The 19,952-nt window shown below is 32.2% G+C and overlaps 2 protein-coding genes across 3 annotated transcripts; both read right to left on the bottom strand.

Annotated features, from left to right (window-relative positions):
- Positions 1-1,061: 1,061 nt before the first annotated feature.
- On the bottom strand, positions 1,062-4,484 carry LOC110725613 (protein LURP-one-related 12-like; the record flags this gene model as incomplete). Its single annotated transcript, XM_021905083.1, has 2 exons — positions 1,062-1,650; positions 4,119-4,484. Coding segments are annotated over 2 exons (792 nt in total), but the record flags the coding sequence as incomplete, so codon positions are not given.
- Positions 4,485-5,513: 1,029 nt separating this feature from the next.
- Positions 5,514-11,242, bottom strand: LOC110725612 (protein LURP-one-related 12-like). Of its 2 annotated transcripts, none has more exons than XM_021905081.1 (4): positions 10,801-11,242; positions 10,075-10,131; positions 6,960-7,203; positions 5,514-6,085 (listed from the first exon to the last, which is right to left on the bottom strand). In XM_021905081.1, exons 3-4 carry the CDS (start codon positions 7,188-7,190, stop codon positions 5,672-5,674), a joined length of 645 nt encoding a protein of 214 aa, XP_021760773.1. In that variant the 5' UTR covers positions 7,191-7,203; positions 10,075-10,131; positions 10,801-11,242; the 3' UTR covers positions 5,514-5,671. The 2 variants fall into 2 exon arrangements, with proteins under 2 accessions (XP_021760773.1, XP_021760774.1); XM_021905082.1 differs by having other exon boundaries at positions 6,960-7,198.
- Between the last annotated feature and the right edge of the window lie 8,710 nt (positions 11,243-19,952).

Genomic DNA, 19,952 nt, shown 5'->3' with positions numbered 1-19,952 from the left:
TATGCATGGCAAAATTACAAGATCGATGTTATTATTAATGCTTGAATGTGTTTAAATGTTTTAATTATTTAATTTTACACAATTAAACATAATTATTTCATTCACCCTTGTGATGTTTTGTTTTTGTCGATCTCACTATCTGAATTTTGTCAGTGGCGGAATTTGGGAGTTTGAAAATAAACCCAATTTTCACCCAAAATCAACTCAAGTATAATATTACTAACATTATGAAATGAAACATTTAAGAGCATGTTTAGCCCCAAGTAGACTTAGGGTGACATCATCATTTTAGGTATTAAGACTTATGCTTAAGACTTTTCCCATGTTGTCAAAAAAAAAAAAAAAAAAAAAAAAGACTTTTCCCATTTTCCTTCAAAAATCTCAAGCAAGTCTCAAATTGAGTCTTGAAATTTCAAGACTCAACTTAAGACTTGAGATTGGGACCTACTACTTCCACCTCACTTTTATTTTTATTATCCTTTTTTTTTCTTACACTTTTCTACATATAATATGTCAAATATTTAAGTTTTAGGGCTAAAGTGATAAATTTTTGTAAGTCTTAGTGAGTCTTAACAAGAATTTGATGACATCATTTTCAATGGGGATCACCAAAAATGATGTCACATTCAAGTTTTAAGACTTAGGGCTAAACTTGCTCTAATAGATAAGCAAAACTTAGGGTGAAGCTTTCCAACCAAAAACACACACACACACCAAAGGTGAGACCAAGGCCCAACCCAGCCCCCCTCGGTTCTGCTGGCCTTGACTATTGTGATACTAACCTAAGCTATACTCTGTAAGTCTGTAACTCTGTAAGCCTTAAATCTCTTATAGTCTTATCTAATATCCCAATTTAGGTTTTTATAACAAATAAATTACACTATGTGTTGTGCAATCCATTTAGTATAAGACAGTATTTTTGGCGGAAATTTTTAATGAATTTGTACTCTTATTTATCATACATTGGCCAACAACCATTTTTTTTTTTTATTTTGGGTTGTAATTGGATATAATAGCTTTTTGGCTAACTTTGTCAGGCAAAGGAAAAAAAAAAAACTCAATTGATAATACACAATATCTTTATGAACAATTAGGTCTTATTTGATGACACTAGTAAATTGATTGAAATCAAAAAGTAGTAAATAAAACGGATAAGATTTTCACATGTGCACCCAACGGAAAAATAAAATTTCCCCTAGGGCGTAACAAACAATTTTACCAATGCTATGCATCAATGTCCTTGTGACATTCAATGGGAGCAACAACATCATCACCATCAATTCTATCAAGTGCCAAAACTAAGCCCATAACAAAAGCAGCATCATAACCAGCCTTAAGAACAAGACTAAATACATCTCTTCCTAACACTATTTTTCTTGTGGGCTCCACTTTTCGTTTAATCGTAGCCACTGATTCTTTCAATGCATCACCATGATCTGATGATGTTACATGATATATGGTGCAATTTCTCTCACTGAAACAACCCTCAATTTGGTACATTGCATTAGATCCACCGTTGATTTCCACGTTTAAGCTCGACCGTCCGATTAAGGTTGACTTCCATATGTTGAAAATTGGTTGTAGTTGTTGTTGTTGATCGTTGGATTTCTCCCCTAAGAATCCTTCCCACCTATGATGAAGTGTAGGCCTCTATTTACATGCCAAATATTATATATGGATTAGATGAAAAAATAACAATAATAATAATGATCTTCAACGAAAAAATAACAAAGTGAGCTTGTTTATGTTAACAAGTATAATTTTGTCTACATTGATCACACACACGCTGTAGGTACAATGTAACACTACAATCTCCAATCCTCTAAAAGTTAGGAAAGATTATATTATTTCAGTGACACCGTACCTAGTAAGTAGTGACCGTGACCTAAACTAGTTAAAATTAGGATGTCAACAAAAGGGAAAAAAAAAAATTTATTTTAAGGGTATGTTCTCATCAATTGACTGAACTCACCTGAACTGAATATTTTATAAGAGAAGAAATTATGAGCTGAACTGAACTGGACTGAATTTCAACGTATGAGAACAGTCCCTAAGTTGCTGTTGTGTGTCAATCAATCATTTATAGATGATAATTAATAGAGTTGGTGATATGCAAAAAGCTAGAATATTGCAGACGTAAACTTGAAAGGGTTTTGTGTGTCACTTTTACTCTCTAGTCAAATTTCATCCACCCATGAGTTGTTTTTTTTTTTTTTTTGGAGTCCACCTTTGAGGTTTTCAAGTCAATAATAAACTTATATTTCCGAAATATGGACCAAAAATAAGTGTGTAACCATGTCACTGTGTGGCATGGGAAAAGGCTACACATACAATGGTTGTATGTGGGTCACCCACATACAACCATTGTTGGCAGCATTTAATTGGTTAGCATTTTAGGGTCCATTTTTTCCCCTATTTTTTCTCTTTTATTTTTTTTCCTCCCTTCTGATGTGGCATACATAGAATGGTATTGTATGTGATAGCCCACATACAACCATTGTATGTGTAGCATCACTCGCATGCATGCAAGGCCGTCTCATTGATTTTAGGGGCCCTGTTCTAAAAAAAAGGGCCCTTAATTTCAAAATTATACAAATTTTTAATTTTTAATGAGGTACTTACATTTAGGTAATATGCATTTTTTTTTTACTAATCGAAGCGACAATTAATACACATTATTTGCAATAGATACTCATAGAGTCGTAGTATATTTAGAAGAAAAAAATAATAAAGAAACTAGTTGACAATGTTAAAATAAGAAAATTACCTTACCGTAAATCAAACGACGGATGAATAAGCAAGAAAGTCTATGAAGTTATCGAAATCACTCAAAGTCTTAAATAAACAATTCACAAAACAATTTGAGTATATTGTTATATGAGGGTTTGTAGTATTCCTAATAATTATTTTTCTTTACATGTCTATCTTACGTCAATGGAGAAATAGAAATTTTTTTTTTTCTAGTTTGTTTTAAATTTGGTAATTTTGAAAATTTAATTGGAATAATATTGAAAGTTGATGAAATGGAAACTTGAATAAGGGAGATGAAATATGCATAGGAATTGGAAAATAACTAGGCATGAGAATAATGCATTAATGTTGACTTAATTAATTTCTTAACCTAAATGTAAAACTGTAGAAAAATATCAGCTTTTAAAGTTTTACTAATTTTAAAAACAATATCAGCTTTTATTACCAAATAATAATAATAATAATAATAAAATAAATTAAAATTGGGCCCTCTAAAAATTGGGGCCCTGTGCAAGAGAACTTCTTGCACACCCCCTTCTACGCCCCTGCATGCATGATATGTGCTACTCCGTATTAAATGTGCTCGATAATTGAGATTAGTTTCAACAAGAGTTAACATAGGTTTAGCCTAAAATGTATGTTTATGAAATAAAAAAAGTGTTCATTCATATCAAGTCTGTGTTTGAAATTCTTAACTTAAACACATGTGACATTTGTTTATGTATTCACACTCAACAACCATACGATATCATATCCTAGTAACATACTCCGTACTGTATGTTACAAGATACCATCAACAGCAAACGATTGAATGTCCATTTACACAAATATTATCAATCAATTTCTAAAGGATGTCCATTAACACAAATATACTTCGTATAAGTTTATGAACATATTAGTAAAACAAGTTTAGTTATAAAAAGGCTTAACTCTCAAAGTTTTTTCAAAAGTGGACATCTTTTATAAAATAGGTAATATTGTTTATTTTTTGTAGGCCCAATGCCAGAAGATCCACGTTTAGCCCATAAATGTTGAGCCCACAATTTGTTAGAAAGGAAATTGGAAGAGCTTCACCAATTATATACGCAATTTCCTTTGCGTACTAGTTAAAACTATGCATGGGCAACTTTGGCGTGTACGCAAAAGTCAAAATGTTACAACTAAAAGAGAACGGAGGATGTATATAAATTAAAGACGAGGATTAGAGATTATAACCTCCACACATGTACCATTTTTTATAATACTATTTCTACAATCACCATTACTTGGTATTATGTTGCATGATCAAGAAAATATTATGAATGAATGAAATAGCACAACCACAACACCATGAATAATAAGAATATAAAAAAGCATGAAATGATCACCTTAGGGAGGAGAGTGAGGAGGGGCTTGCCAAAGGCATCCATGAGAAGGAGGCGATTCTTAGTCGGAGCGTACGTGTCGACTCGAAAGACGATATCACCCTTGGAGTCATACACTATGAACCCATCTCCTTGGTTAAACATTGAAGTTTTGTGCACGGTTAACTCTACTTCTTCCTCATAACAATATTTTTCTTCTACCACCACTTCTTTCTTCACTTCATCATTATCACACATTCTTTTTTTTTTTTTTTTTTTTTTTTTTTGTGAATTTCTTTCTCCTATTACAAGTACTACAAAAGTGCTAATAAAAAGAAATAATGAACAATAATAGTAACTAATAGAAGTATATATTGTTGTTGTAAGTGTTTAAGGAATTAAAGGAGGTTTTAATTTGCTTTGTTGAGGTGGTTGAAATGGTGTGGTTTTTGCTATAAATGAATCTTCAATCAATCTTATCACTTTGGGCCTAATTAGGCCTACAAGTCGTTGTTGTGGTATGGGGTTGGAGTCTTATAGGAAGAAGTCAAGGAAGTCGGTCGTTTTAATGGAATGTACTAGTAATAATCAAGTACGTTGTTATTATTTGGCCGTGCTAAAAATATTACTCTCTTCGTTCCTAAATATTGGCAACAACTCTGTTTGTATGTAATTATTGGAGGCATTGTGAGTCGTAATTATCACATGGATATTATTTGATAAAGTAATTTGTGCATGATTTAAAAGGGTGATTTTAATTGTTTGTAGGAAATGAGAGAAGTAATGGGGAATTAGTGCAAATGAAGTTAAATTAACGACAATGAACTAATGATATATGCAACCTTAGATTGCATATATAAACTTAGAACATATATCATGAAATGGTATAAGTTTGAGAATTTATGGCAAATATACGCGTTAATTGGCGTAAGAAGTGCAGGTGAGGTTTTTAAATAATTGTAAAAAATAGACAATAGTTTAATAGTTATTCGAAAGTAAAGGATATAAGAGGACATTTATTTTATATTTAAAAAAAAATTGTAAAAGGGACCATAATATAATTAATATAAGGACTAATTTAATACAAAAATGTAGATATTTCCGAAATTGATGTACTTACAAAAGTGGTCACTATACAAAAATAGTGCACTGGTTGGATAGAACAAAAATTAAAATTCTAGTGCTAAACTTGAGGTCGTGTGTGAGTCTTGTACATTGAAGAGAAAAATAAAAACAGATTCATGAAACTTACATGAAAAAATGCACTAAATGCCCTGAGTCATATTTCACACTATACAGTTGTACCACTCCAAATTGTGATAATCTAAAATAAATAATTTAACTGTTTTATGGTAAATAGAGCAAATATCATGACATTTTCATAATTTATCACAGATACGCTCTTCTCTTTTTCTCTAGTTATCAACAAAATACCGAAGTTACCATTTTCTTTTGCTTAAAATAATTAAAATTTCCATCGCTAAATGTACTATTCATGTATGTATAACTGTTAATTTTGTACAACCATTCCGCCATCACCCTCCTAACCTCCTATGTACAAAAAATCCTAGTGATGACTAATGAGATTCCATGGGTGCAACCTCAACAACGTCATCACCATCAATTCTATCAAGTGCTAAAACTAAGGCCATACCAAAAGCAGCATCAAAACCACCCTTAATACTAAGACTAAAAACTTCTCTTCCTAATAAAATTTTTCTAGTGGGCTCCACTTTTCGTTCGATCTGAGCCACTAATATTCTACACGTGGCATGATCTGATGAAGTGGACATATAATATATGGTGCACCTTCTCTCACTGAAACACCCTTCAATTTGGTACGTTGCATGAGATCCATCGTGTACTTCTACCATGAATTTGGACCGTCCGATCATTGTTGATTTCCATATGCTAAAGATGGGTGGTTGTTGATCATGATGCCCTAATTTCTCACCCATGAATCCTTCCCACCTTTGATGAAGTGTTGGCCTCTATTAATCCCAAGAGAAAAAATAAATAAATAAAAATTAATATAATGTATAAGTAATTAAAAAAAATGGTGCTAAGTAGCTTTTTAAAAAAAAAAAAAATTATGTCAAACTAAATGCTGTTTGACAACATACATCTTTTAAAAGGTAACATTATAACTTATAAAATAAAGTGACAATTACAAAGATCAATCCTAGATGTATGACATGTATCATACATTATTTTATACAAAGCATTCCGCAAGAAGTGTATTAAAATTGTATAATAATATACCGAGTATATCACAACTTTAAGAGTTTGTTTTTATTGTCTTTTATCAATAACTACGCGTAATGACGTTGTAAACAAATACTTGAAGAAAAGAAAGTTTAATTAATATGAGCCAACTTGTTAACAATTGGTTCTAAAATTAAATCGAGTAATAATATACTATTAGCCTGACATGACCAACCAAAATTTATGTATAGCTAATTAGCTACTAAGTATCCTTCAAGTACGCTTCTTTAAATTTGAAAATTACAAGCACTTCTAAGCTAATATAATATGTATGAATTTTCAGATAGATTAAAACCCTAAAAACTATTATGCTTGAAGATGTATAAATTAGTCACCTTAAATTAAACATTAGTATAAAAACTCAGCTTGAGGAGCAAATAATTAAAATTCAAACTCTTCAAGATTATACCAAGTGACAAATTTTAAAGCATTTTACACAAAGTCGTAGAGTTGTCAAAATTGATATAAGCTTCTTCTAACTTATGTAAAAGTTATGACATGTTTTCATAACCCTCGATGATATATTGAGATTAAGATTTAAAGTGTAAGTGTAATTAAAATAAATATTGACAAAAAGGGCTTAAATTTTGCTTAAATTACCTTAGGTAGAAGGGTGAAGAGGGGCTTCCCAAAATGATCCATGAGAAGAAGGGGATGCTTAATAGGACCATACGAGTGAACTCGAAAAATGATATCGCCTTTCGAATCATACATTATGAACCCATCTCCTTGGCTAAACATTGAAGTCTTGTGAATTGTAAACTCTCTATCTTCTCCATAACAATACCTTTCTTGTAACATCACCTCTTTCTTAGACTTATTTTCCTCCATTCTTTTTTCTTCTCTTCAAATTAATGAAATTTTAGACGTTAGTTTGTAAATTATGTATCTATATATATATATATATATATATATATATATATATATATATATATATATATATATATATATTATATATATATATATATATTAGCCAATTACTATATATTAATAGCATGTAGAAATATTAACTTGATGAAGGCGGCATGGACAACTAAGAACATACAACTATGAGTGGGTTGCCTCAAATTGAATTAATATTAATTAAGTTGAATGATGTTTTTAATTAATCTTGTGTTAAGACTTGAGATGGATACAATTTTATGCTCTTAATTTTTAATTAATAGTCAATCTTATCACTTATATATGCCGGCAAGTTATTGTGAGAATTGTGACCACTTCCTCTCGTTTAGTTTTATTTATTACGAAGTATATATTTAATTTGAATTGCAAAGAGTTGACATTTGGTGATTTGAACATAAAAAATAAAAATATTGTTCTTTTTTTTTTGTACTGTATGCTTTTTGATAACTTATCACTTGGTTCTCTTGAGAAGCATAAAAGAGTTCCCCTTTACTGAACCCACTAATTCCACGATAGAGTACAGTTATGTAACAGTAGAAATAGAGTATACTCTGTAACATAATTAGTTTAATCATGAGTACATAATAATTAAAAAAATAAAATTATAAAAAAGATGTTAATTAACTAGTCACGATGATATAAACACAAATTCTTGATTAAGACGGACTTTCACCATTTAAATTAACCGTCATTTTAACTTTCTTAATTAAAGTTACCGTTAAATTAACTATCATTAATACATGATTTTTTTTTTGTATGAAATAATTATATTTTACTTTTTTTTAATAAAAATATTATGGAGTAATATCTTACTTTTTTTTGGAAAAATGGAAAAGAAAAGTCCAACCTTTGCACTTTTTTCCTCCTAAAAATCCAACCTTCATTTTGTTCCATAAAAAATTAAAAATCCAATCTTTATAACCCACCTTCTCCAACAGATCCATTTGACCTAAAACCTGTTAAACAGGTTAAAATGGATTTTTAAATTATTATTATTCACTCTCCTCCTACCTCCCCATCCCCCTTCCATGCCCACCATAACCACTGGTCCACCGCCCCAAAACACCTTGCCACCTGAAATGCCCCTCACCTCTTGTTGCAACCCTCCTACCCCGCCCCCTAACACTCCTTGCTGCCCTGAAACCCAGCCTACACCTTGAAACCCCAACATACACCTCTTCCGTATCTCCCTCGCAACCGGAATCGCCGCATCTCAACCCCGACAACCGCATTTCCCTCACTCGGCCCACGCTGCCTCGCATCTCCCTCACTCAACCATATCCCTCTGTAACACCCTAGAAATTCCTTTCTTTTAAATACCCATTCCACTCTTTTAAAAACACAATTTAGGAATAACTAAGACATTACCGCCACCGTGAAAACGGCTAAGGCAATTATCAAAGATACACAGCGGAAGACTCAAAATTAAAAACCGATTAAGCAAGTCAACTCAAAAGTCAACCAAACGAAAATAAAGTTTAAAACCAAACAAACAAAGTCAAATAAAATCAAACTACAACTTGGAACCATTAAAGGCCCTTATTCAAAAACCGTTCCAAAACCAAACCTTTGTGTTAGTCCACATAAAATAAGTCATAAATAAATAAAGCATAAAACACCTTGTAACCTAATGAAAACTAGTAAGATTCACTCTTCTCTCATGCCCCATCATGATCATGTTTCAATACCTGAAAAGTTTATCTCTACTTGTTTCCACTACTCTTCATTAGAAATGGGTCATCATAGGGCCAAGATAAAGACATGGCCAAATACACAAACACACACACAATCAGCAAAGCTGAGTACATAAGCGTAAATTAGCCACACTAACATGTTTTCACCTATCAACACACACTTACCTCATTGCACCTGTTCACAAGCATACACACCAATCAACAAGACACAATGACTAGACACTAATTAATTCATTTTGCATTGATTACGCATCGAACGGGTTTCCACCTATTAACCTCCCCCAAATAAATTTGAGGTTAACTGGCACGGGAGCTAACCGTGCCAGCGACAAAACCACACAAAGGTGGCGGAATTCCTGCGCATAATAATAAATAATAAAAAAAGAAATATACAGCGTCTTGTACTCCATTGGAAGTTATGGTTAAATATAAAACCCCATAACTCCCCCCCATTGTTCATACTCAAGGTATATACGTTCCAAGAGTTTTGGTGCGTAATCTCTTTCACTTTACGTTATTTACATATTATTAGACTTGGTGATGACTCTCAAAGCATAATAAGTCAATCAACAATAATTATTCAATCAAACAAACATACCAATTTAATTCTTGAATAAATAGTGACCACATATTATTTATTGTTGAACCCTTTTTAATTCTACCTCGGTGTCAAAGACACCTTAAACGCATAATGCGCCAAAAATCCTATCCCTCGGTGTTAAAAACACCTTAAGTGCACAAAGGCACCAACATACAATTTATTCCTTGTGTACATAGACACTTATATAGCTCCTTCCTCATGCTTAAAGCATCAATAAAAATTATTTGAGCCATAATAAAATTCCTTTTCAATATTCCAAACATAATTAAACATGTAGTTTAATTAATCATGCCTTCTAACATGCCATAAATAAAAATGTGGTTCAAACACAACATGCTCAAAATATAATCTTCCAATCTATAACCATCACAAATAATTCATGCTTCCCAATTCAACCACAAACATCATAAATTCACAATTCCATACATAAACCTTAGCATGATACTACTTGTAATTAATTGAAATCAAACCTAGCATGATTCTACAACACCAAAATATGCTAAGTACTCGAACGTACCTCAAATAAGCTCTTAAAATAACCGAGTACTCTACAACAATTCTCGAACCAAGCCTCCTACATAAAGGGACAATAATACTATATTAATTACCTTAGTATACACAAATTTCCAGCAACTTTTAAACATTTTAAACCTCACTAACAAGCTGAAATTTTGGTTTAAAACTTTTAAAACTATCTCTTTAAGAGGGTAATTAAAACCACAAAGTGAAAACTCAATTATAGTGTTCATATAAAAATTCCAGCATACTTTTTAAGGCTTAAACCCTTTAAAAAAAATCTGAAAATTATATTAAAACCACTTAAAATATTCTCTACTTATGGGTAATCAACTCCCTTTAATTAATACACAAAAGTAGTATGTAAATAAAAATTCCAGCATTATTCTATTAACAAAAACTCATTAAAATTTAATTAAAACTCCATAAAGATACAATCTTTAAGCTTTATTACCACTTACAATCAATGGGTATATAAAACCCCCAAATCAATTGTAAGTTAGAACCCTAAAAATCAACACTTTAATAATTAAAACCCTAACTTTTAATACTTCATAAAATCTAAAAATTAAACACTTTATAATCTAAAATTTACAACCTTTAATCATCAAAACACAATTGTAGAACATACTAATCATGTTTAAACAATTTAAAATCAAAACCCCAAAGTATATATTATAGGAATAATTATTAAAACAAAATAAAAGAGGTGAGAGAAGGGAAGAACCACTGTGGGTGGTGGCCGGCCAGCTGGGTGGCTGCTGGCCGGCGGCGACAGCGTGGCAGACCGGCGGTGGGTTGGCAGGCAACAGTGGCAGCGACAAGGCTGAAATTTGGGTGGGTTTATGTCACCCAAAACCCACGTAAATGCAAGAATAAAAAGAAAGAATAAGAAAAGGATAAAGGAAAAGAAGAAAGAAAGAATAAAAATAAAAAGAAAATAGCTTACCTTGACCATTTGACCTTTTTGGGTGGTAAAATTTTGGGGATAAGTAGAGTATTTATAGTGTAGAGTAGGTTATGGTAGGTTTGGGCTTCATAAAAATAATGGACTTAAATGATGAAGTAGGTGGCCCAAAAGTAAAAATAAGATGATTGGGTTCAATAAAGATGGACTACGTTTGGATTGAATACTTATTGACTCAAATATAAATACTTGTTTTATTTATAATTCAATAATTAAAATAGTTTGACCCAAAATATATTTTATAATTAAATAAATAATTTATAAAATACATTACAAATACGGGGTATTACAGTCTACCCCCCTTAAAATAAGTTTCGTCCCCGAAACTTAGGTACGAAAACAATAAAAAGCTTTTGTAAAATCTGAAAATTTCCTTAATATTTTTAGTTGTACTTTTGTGATACTTCCTTTCTACCTCATCTATTCATTCACACACAAACTAGTGTGTAAAGTAACCAACTTGCTGACCTTCTTACACAAAATAATGTGTAAGATAACAACTTTACTAACAAACTTACACAAAATAATGTGTAAATTATTAGACTATCTAACAAACTCACACTAACATTAGTGTAAGAATCAACTTTGGTAATAAACTTACACATCTTAGTGTGTAAAATAATCAAACTTATCAACTTAATCGGTGTAAAACTGACGAAAAAGCACTTTAAAATGCCAAAATTAAGGAAAAAGCGCGTAATTCTATCGCACTCTACCCCCCATAAAGAAAACGAGTTACGCCCCCGTAACTCCACTTAACTCAACTTTAGAATCATGTTGATCTTTTCTCATTCCATCTTTGGTAAGGTCATAACACTTCTCTGTATGCATTCTTTGTTGCGAACAAAAATTATTCTTATTAATTCCTTACTCATTATACCAAAAATAATCAATTTCCATCTATACTATCTTTCACCCATCCTCTAGTAAAAGTATGAAGCACTTTGATATTCGAAACTTTGATTTGTCCAGCTTTTTCATGATCAAATTGGCTGAACTCAATAGATATCTTTGCAACTCATACCTTTAGTTAATGTTCTTTCACAATGACTTATGAGAATTGTCTTATACTTTACCAAGGTCCGATAATATGCTAAGTTATTTGCCTCTTTACCAATTCTATGCAAATTCATATATATTTCTATATACTTTGGCTCAAATTTTCTTTCTTACCAAAATTCATCTTTTGTCTTATGGGTTACACTTTCAATAACACTTGTGTCCTGTCCGTTGTTTAACTTGCACTACTCAGATCAAATCCATTCATGTATATTTTTCTTGCTTCGGTCACTAATGTTCCTCAACATAGTGAAATTTCATGGTTCTTTTATTCCAACCTCAAAATGTTGCCACACCAATGCTGGCTTGTATGGTGACTTTGTTACATCCTTTTCTGAAATTGAATACGCTTGTTTTCTGCATAAATTCCCCTGTCAAATATTATTTCGCTATTATACCAATGGGTGGAGGTTGTAATTGTCTCAAATGTATTACCAAAGTTCTCCTGTATGCCTCCTTCTAGGATTTTGAAAGAAACTAGGAATTTTTATCTGACATGATATTTTCAGGAACTCCATGTAATCTCACAACGAATTTGATGTAAGCCTTCGCAAGTTGCTCCATTTTCGAAGTCTCCTTCATCGGGTTTTAAACATTGTGGACTTAGACAATCTATCCACTACAATCCGAATAAATTAATCACTCTAAACCCTCAATACACCTTTACCAAATCATTTTTGCAGATTGTCCTTTCCTGCTGGTTGTATTACATTTCCTTCCGTTATATTTCCTTTAAACCTCTTACTCTTACAAAGTATACTCAAGCTTTTATCTCCATGAATATTAAAGTGACATATCCTCTTACAAATTCGATCAAATTCACATTCTCTACTTGATTTTTTTTTTCATTTCCTCGAATATTGTTGGTCTCATGCTGTCGTTACCCCAACATTTTTTTTTGCTTTCCTTTTCCAACACTTTCGAGGAGATTAATGTCCTTATTCCCCCTTAACTTTAACATTATTAGCAACGCATTTGCCCAATACATTGTTTCCCTTTCAATGACATTGAATGTCTCTTCCACGGTCCTTTATCAAATCCAATAATTTCTTGTTACATTTTTAAATCCTTATGTGTGATAGTCTATCTCAAACTTTAAACTTTAAAATTCATTCGCAAATAATCATTAATTTATACAAAGTTATTTCACACTTATTACTTTCCATGAACTTCCAATTACTCTTCACCAGGGCATTCACTTGTTAATAATCCTTTCGAATCTATCAAATTCTACACCGTTGTCCAACTAAACCTCAACTACAATTGTTTAATCACGGAGTCCATAATTCACCGCTTCTATCCCTGTTACATCAACTTTTCCTCTTATCGCAAGGTTTTCCAAAATGGTCCTTTCTCAATCACAACTCACACTCGGGAAAAACTTGCGTGCATTTGCCTCTCTCTAAGCAACAACACGTTTTATTACATATGTTCACATCGTCCTTTCCTTCCCATTCTTAGAATTCACCAAAATACCTTCAATGAAAATACTGAATTCCATAAGTCCAAGGAAATTTTAGGTGATTCATTATCCCAAAAGGCAAAAATGAAAACTCGAATCGTCCAAACCTTGTCATAAACGCCAAATTCTAAATATTTTCTTTCGAATATTTTTACTTAGTAGTTCTATCCTCAAGTCAAATCTCAAAATTATATTTTCTCCTTTCATTTGATCAAACAAATCATCGCTTTAAAGCAAAGGATAATTATACTTCTTTGTCACATTGATCAATCCCCCATAGGCACTTTACAGACACTTCCATTCCTTTCTTTAACAGTTACATGCGCTCTCCAGGGTGATGTAAGCTTCTTTCAATGACTTCAATAGTATCTTTCAACCCCCTTTACGCAATGCAATATTAAACCTTTCTCTACACGCAAATATGTCCATATTATACCTCCAACTTCACTTAACCTTTATATCCTTGCTTATATTTCCCATGCTTACATCTTTCCTCCAATTAAATCCATGATCTTTCTTCTAGCATCCCTTGAATAAACCGTGACCTTTAAATAATCTCAACTTCAATCACCTCATATACAATCCTTACTCAAGTTATTTCAACACATCTCAATCAAATTCATAAATATTGTCATAAACTCTTTCTCTTTTATGACATTTTTACATCCATAGTTTAATATTCTCGACACTTTCAAGTATACAACGTCTTCATAATTCAAATTTCCTTAAGTTTCAAGAGTTACTCAAGCTGCTTTCAAATTTTTTTATCATTTCCAAAATATTCCTTTAAAGCTCTTAGCCATTTTGTTGAACTTTCGTTAATACCTTCTTTCTTGATTTGATTCTTTATCTTTATTTTTGATCTCACCTTTTTTTAGCTAATATATGAATTGATTATTTATAATTCAATTCAATCAAACTCCCAAAGACTTTATGTCTTGAAAACCACCCTTAAACTCATAGTTTACCATCCTTCAACTCATTCCCTTAAGTTTAAAGCAATATCATTTCCTTGAATACCGAGAGATCTTACAACTTGGAGTACTTCTCGAAACCAAGTAATCTTTTCATTTCCACTTAATTAAACCTCACTATCTTTTCTTTCTAGGAAAAATACACTTTAATAATCCCAATTATTGGCGATTTACCTTGAATAATCCCAACTAAAGATTATTTTCTAACAGTACCAACTCTGCCTCTTATTTTCTTCCAGCGGTCTCAATGACCGATAACCTATTGAAAAGGTAATTTTTTTTTAAAATTTTTTCTATAAATGCCACGTGTCAACACGTGATTATTTTAGAATTTAAAAAATTAGAAAATTAAATCAGAAAATTTTAAAAATCAGAAAATAAAAAATAAAATTAGAAAATTGAAAAAAAAATTAATAAAAAAATATTAGAAAATAGAAAAAAAATATAGAAAATAGGGGAAAAAAATTTAAAAAAACAAAAAAAAATCAGAAAATAAAAATGCAATTAGAAAATTCATTTAAAAAAATCAGAAAATTAGAAAAAAAAAATTAATGAAAATAAAGAAAAATCCCAAAACCCTCCCAGCCACCTTCCCACCACCTCGTAACCCTAGCCAGCCACCCTCCCTCCCATTTCCCCGCCAGCGGCCAACCCCTAAAACATGCCAAAATGGCCAACCGACACCCATCTATCTCGAAAAACACTCGGTCGACCCAAAACCACCCTCCGAAACTACCCCTCGCTATTCCCCGACCCCCAAAACCACCCCCTCCAACTTCCCCGGCCATCAAAACAGCCCCTGCTCCTTTCCCCTACCGCCGAAAATGGCCAATTTTGACGGTGGGGGAAAGGAGGTGGGGTTGTTTTGAGGGTCGGGGAAGAGGAGATGGTGGTTATGGGGGTCGGGAAATAGTGAGGGGGTGATTTTGGGCCGACCGAATAGTTTCCGAGCAGGGTGGGTGTCGACCGGCCGGCTATTTTGGGATGTTTAGGGGGTTAGCCGCCGACGGGGAAAGGGGAGGGGGGGTGGTTGGCTAGGGTTACGGGGTGGTGGGAGGGTGGCTGGTGGGTTTTGGGTTTTGTTTTATTTCTTTAAATTTTTTGATTTTTTTTTTTCTAATTTTGTGATTTTTTTTATTAATTTTTTTATTTTTTATTAATTTTTTGAAATTTTTCTAAGTGTCTGGTTTTTTTTTGGTTTTTTTTGTTTTTTTTTAATTTCATATTTTTAATTTCTGATTTTTTTTTTAGTTTTTTTTCTAATTTTTTTAATACTTATTTTTGTTTTTAATGTTCTATTTTTTTTTTATTTTGGACCAATCGTGTGTTGACACGTGGCATATGACTTGTTATAACAGGTTGTTGACCCATAGTTCACCGGTTGGGTTTACTAGAAGAAAATAAGAGGCAAAGTTGGTACTGTTAGAAAATAATCCCTAGTTGGGATTATTCTAGGTAAATCGCCAATAGTTGGGATTATTAAAGTGTAATTTTCCTTCTTTCTATCTGCATGAAAAACTGGTAAAACTTATTTCGGGTTTGTTATCTCAAATATCTCCAAATAAGATCGGATGTATTCACAACTTGTTCGTTCCCACTGACATGGTAAAAATCAACTCTCTCCAGTACTTACCATACAAACTTTTATTCACTTTCAAATTCTCAAGACACAAATTGTTTTTAAACAACTTGTATAACTCTTTAACTCAACCGTCAAAATAAACTTTAGGAATTGATCTCCCGTTGGTATATATATAGTTTTCACTTCTTAACACCATCTTGTTTCACCTTTTTCCCACTATGGGATTGTTGGGGTTATATCATCCTTGCCTCCTTGGCAATCTGTCAAGCTTGCCTTACTACCTTGTTCAAGTAATTCCATTACTAAAATTGCTTCTTGTTACCGTACTTTCTTGATGATAAAACTGGTTGCTATATAGGTTGGGTTGAAACATTTAGCTTCCTCTTATTCTAATCAACTAACACCAACCACTAAATTAAACTCAATCAAGAAACAATTATCATTTAATTCGAATTAAGGTTTGAGGTAAAAAAAAAAAAAATTGTCCTCATTCCCAATAATTCGAATACATAAAATCTTGATTGATAAATAACCAAAATTCATATATTTAAACAAACAATCAAAAATAAAAAAAAAATATCCCTATTAACTATTACTCACAAAGGGAAGAAATATATGAGTAGCACTTGGAAAACAATAGAAATCATAAGGTTGTTGAACAACTCCAAAAGATTAGGTAAATAAATTCAAGAATTTTCTCCAAAATGATAGCATTGTTACCCATAATGACTCCTTGAAGTAAAATAATTATCCTCATATCCCAAGTGAAAGAATAAATACTCATAACTCCTAAATAACATATGTTAATATTCTCAAGGTTGAACATGTGACAATGTGTTTAAGGTCCAATATAACAAGAGTCCTCAATATTCCAACAAGATCATAACTTCTCAAAACTCCAACCATATATTAAAATATATATGCTCAATTCTCCATCCCAAATTAAATAACTTTAATCATAAGAAATGATAAGTCACTAAGCTTAAAATGTCAAACTTCAATTGATCCGCATTGAGTATCCCTCAACTCATATAATAGTTTTCATCATTACTCATCTCTAATCAATTCCTATGCTCACCTCTCTTGAGCTCTTGTTCAATTTCGATTCCAATTCAAACTCATACTCAAAGACAAAACATATTCCTCAGAATAGATAATATCCCAAATGATTTCATCCTTAAGCTCCTTAACCATATGCATTAAAATCAATCTCTTTATCCTTATAGCTTGGTGTCTCCATACACAAGTGTACAAAACTCAAATTACTCATTTTTAATATCTAGACAACGTATCTTAACACCAAATTATCCCAAAAATAATACTCACATTCATGTGATGATGTGCATCCAAAATTTCTTCGAAAATACATCTCAAATAAGACCATTGAAGCGAACCATCCTAACATAAGCCATTGAACTCTCAAAATCCTTAACATTCCTCAAAATTCTCATTATAGAAACTCACAGGGTATAGGTTTAGGGATCCTACAAGAAAAACGGGATTAAATACCAATAACAAACCCTTCCCATAACCATATAATACAGTTCTTGCAGAAAATTAAGTTCGATGTTCAATCAAACAATCTTGATAGCTCACATATAATGATTCACATATTACATGTTGTCATCAATAAACATTTAGTCATACAATATGCTTGAACACCTCTTATATATATATATTTAAGCTTTTAACACATATTTCTTACCTCAATCCTTGCTTTCCTGCAACATGAACAAACTAAAAATATTTTGACTTTTTTTTTTTAAAGAAATTCAAAAATAAGCTTTGAAAAAGACCGAAAAATTTTCGACTTCTTAAGAAAAATTCCGACATCCTTAATAAAAAAAATTCCGATGTTCTTCATAAAAAAAAAAATTTGGCCATTCCTAAAATAAAAACAAAAATAAAATTCAAAACAATTTAGTTTAAAACCGTTGAATTAAATAAGCACTTGGCCAAGTTTAAAAACAAAACACTTTAAAATACATTTTTTTTTTGCTTTAGTGGTAATAAAATCTCAACCAAAGCTCCCAGATACCACTTTGTAACACCCTAGAAATTCCTTTCTTTTAAATACCCATTCTACTCTTTTAAAAACACGATTTAGGAATAACTAAGACATTACCGCCACCGTGAAAACGGCTAAGACTATTATCAAAGATACACAACGGAAGACTCAAAATTAAAAACCGATTAAGCAAGTCAACTCAAAAGTCAACCAAACGAAAATAAAGTTTAAAACCAAACAAACAAAGTCAAATAAAATCAAACTACAACTTGGAACCTGAAATGTTCCTCAAGAGTTGTGCATTGGGGAGAGTTTCCGGTGCTTGAGCTGTTTATTGATCGGTTGTTGTTCAAGTTTGCGAGAAGTACAACTCAGTGCAAGGAACCTGAAACACCTTGAGTTGTTTGGTTATGAAACATTTAAGTGCTTTTTCTTAAATGTTCCTAGGCTAGAACGCGTGCATTTGTTTCACAAAGATGGAAACGAAGGATTTTTCAACATCCTTGCAGATCTCCCTGGCCTCAAATCTCTGTACTTACGTACAAAATTTCCTTTGGTGCGTGGAAATTCTATAAAAATTTGTATGCTACTCCCTCCGTCCCTTAATTAGATTCCTACTTCTAGCATTTACGATTAAGGGACGGAGGGAATATTAGTTAATATGTCGAGTAGTTTACAATTTCCTTTTCTTTTCAGATCCATGAACTACCTTCTTACAAAATATTTCACACGGTGTTGTGTTTACGCATTTACATAAGGTCAGATGATGGGAATATAGTTCCAGCCCTTCCTAGTCTTCTCAAAGCATTTCCACAGCTGGAAAGGCTTGAGATACAGGTAATTATGGTTAAACTTCATTTAGTTTTTGTGGTGTTTAAATAATTTTCTGAAATGGTGTAAAAGTGATGTTAGTTGAATTCCTAAGAAATTTATTAATTAGGGAAGAAATATTATTATTCATGCTTGTTGCAGTTACCAAGATACTCACAACGTGAGTACTATGAACTTCCAATTCCTTGTGCCCATACCAATTTGAAGGTGATAACATTGTATTATTTTGATGTGTTGTGGTTGCCGGTTGCTGCCTATTTGTTGCGAAGTGCATATGTGTTGGATCGTATGGTGCTTACTAAGTCTCATAGGAACACTTATGGATCTGAATCTTGGCGTTGGTCTTTTAACAAAATGTTATTATCAAACATTGTATGCCAATATGTTAAGAGTTCGTTGAGGGGAAAAGTTTCATCAACCAATGTGGAATTGAGCATTAAATAATCTCGCTCTAATAATTATTGGTTAAGTAGTAATTGTATTATTTATTTTGAAAAGTTATCGTGTAAGTAGGGAATGGCACACAATAGGTTTGGACCTTATCCTATTTAAGGGTATGGTTTATGGGGGTACTTATTTTTTCATTTGTAACTTTGTAAGCTAGTTAATTAAGTTATGAGTAATGCTATGTATATATTAGTTCGTGACAAAATAGTATTAGCGATAACTTGTTGGAGTTGGTGGGGAATTTACCTTGTGACTTTGAGTTCACACATTCGTGTCCCATCAACTACATTTGCTTGAGTGCAACCTTTTGTAGATAGATTCCCTTTCACTCTCAAGTGTGACATGTGTAGCTAGGCTAACTTAACCTGTAAGAGGTGATGATGGTGTTACTCCGTATTCACTAGCAATGTTAGCTGGTTTACAGCGGTACTGACAAAAACCAAAACTTGATATTTGATTTATAGTCCCAACTCCCAAGCAAGCAAGTAAGGCTTTGATGATAGTTGATCACTATGGTGAGGAATTCACTCATTCACCACCTTATTTATT

The sequence above is a fragment of the Chenopodium quinoa genome, unplaced genomic scaffold (genome assembly GCF_001683475.1).
Source record: "Chenopodium quinoa cultivar QQ74 unplaced genomic scaffold, ASM168347v1, whole genome shotgun sequence".
Classification (NCBI taxonomy): Eukaryota; Viridiplantae; Streptophyta; class Magnoliopsida; order Caryophyllales; family Amaranthaceae; genus Chenopodium; species Chenopodium quinoa.
Note: the sequence above shows the minus strand (reverse complement) of the source record. Positions and strands in the feature narration are given on the sequence as shown.

Excerpts from the sequence above, each read along its gene's own strand:
- LOC110725612 (XM_021905081.1), bottom strand. The coding sequence starts at position 7,190 with ATGGAGGAAAATAAGTCTAAGAAAGAGGTGATGTTACAAGAAAGGTAT. Across the intron at positions 6,086-6,959 it reads TCTTCACCCTTCTACCTAAG|AGGCCAACACTTCATCAAAG; the intron begins GTAATTTAAGCA and ends TGGGATTAATAG.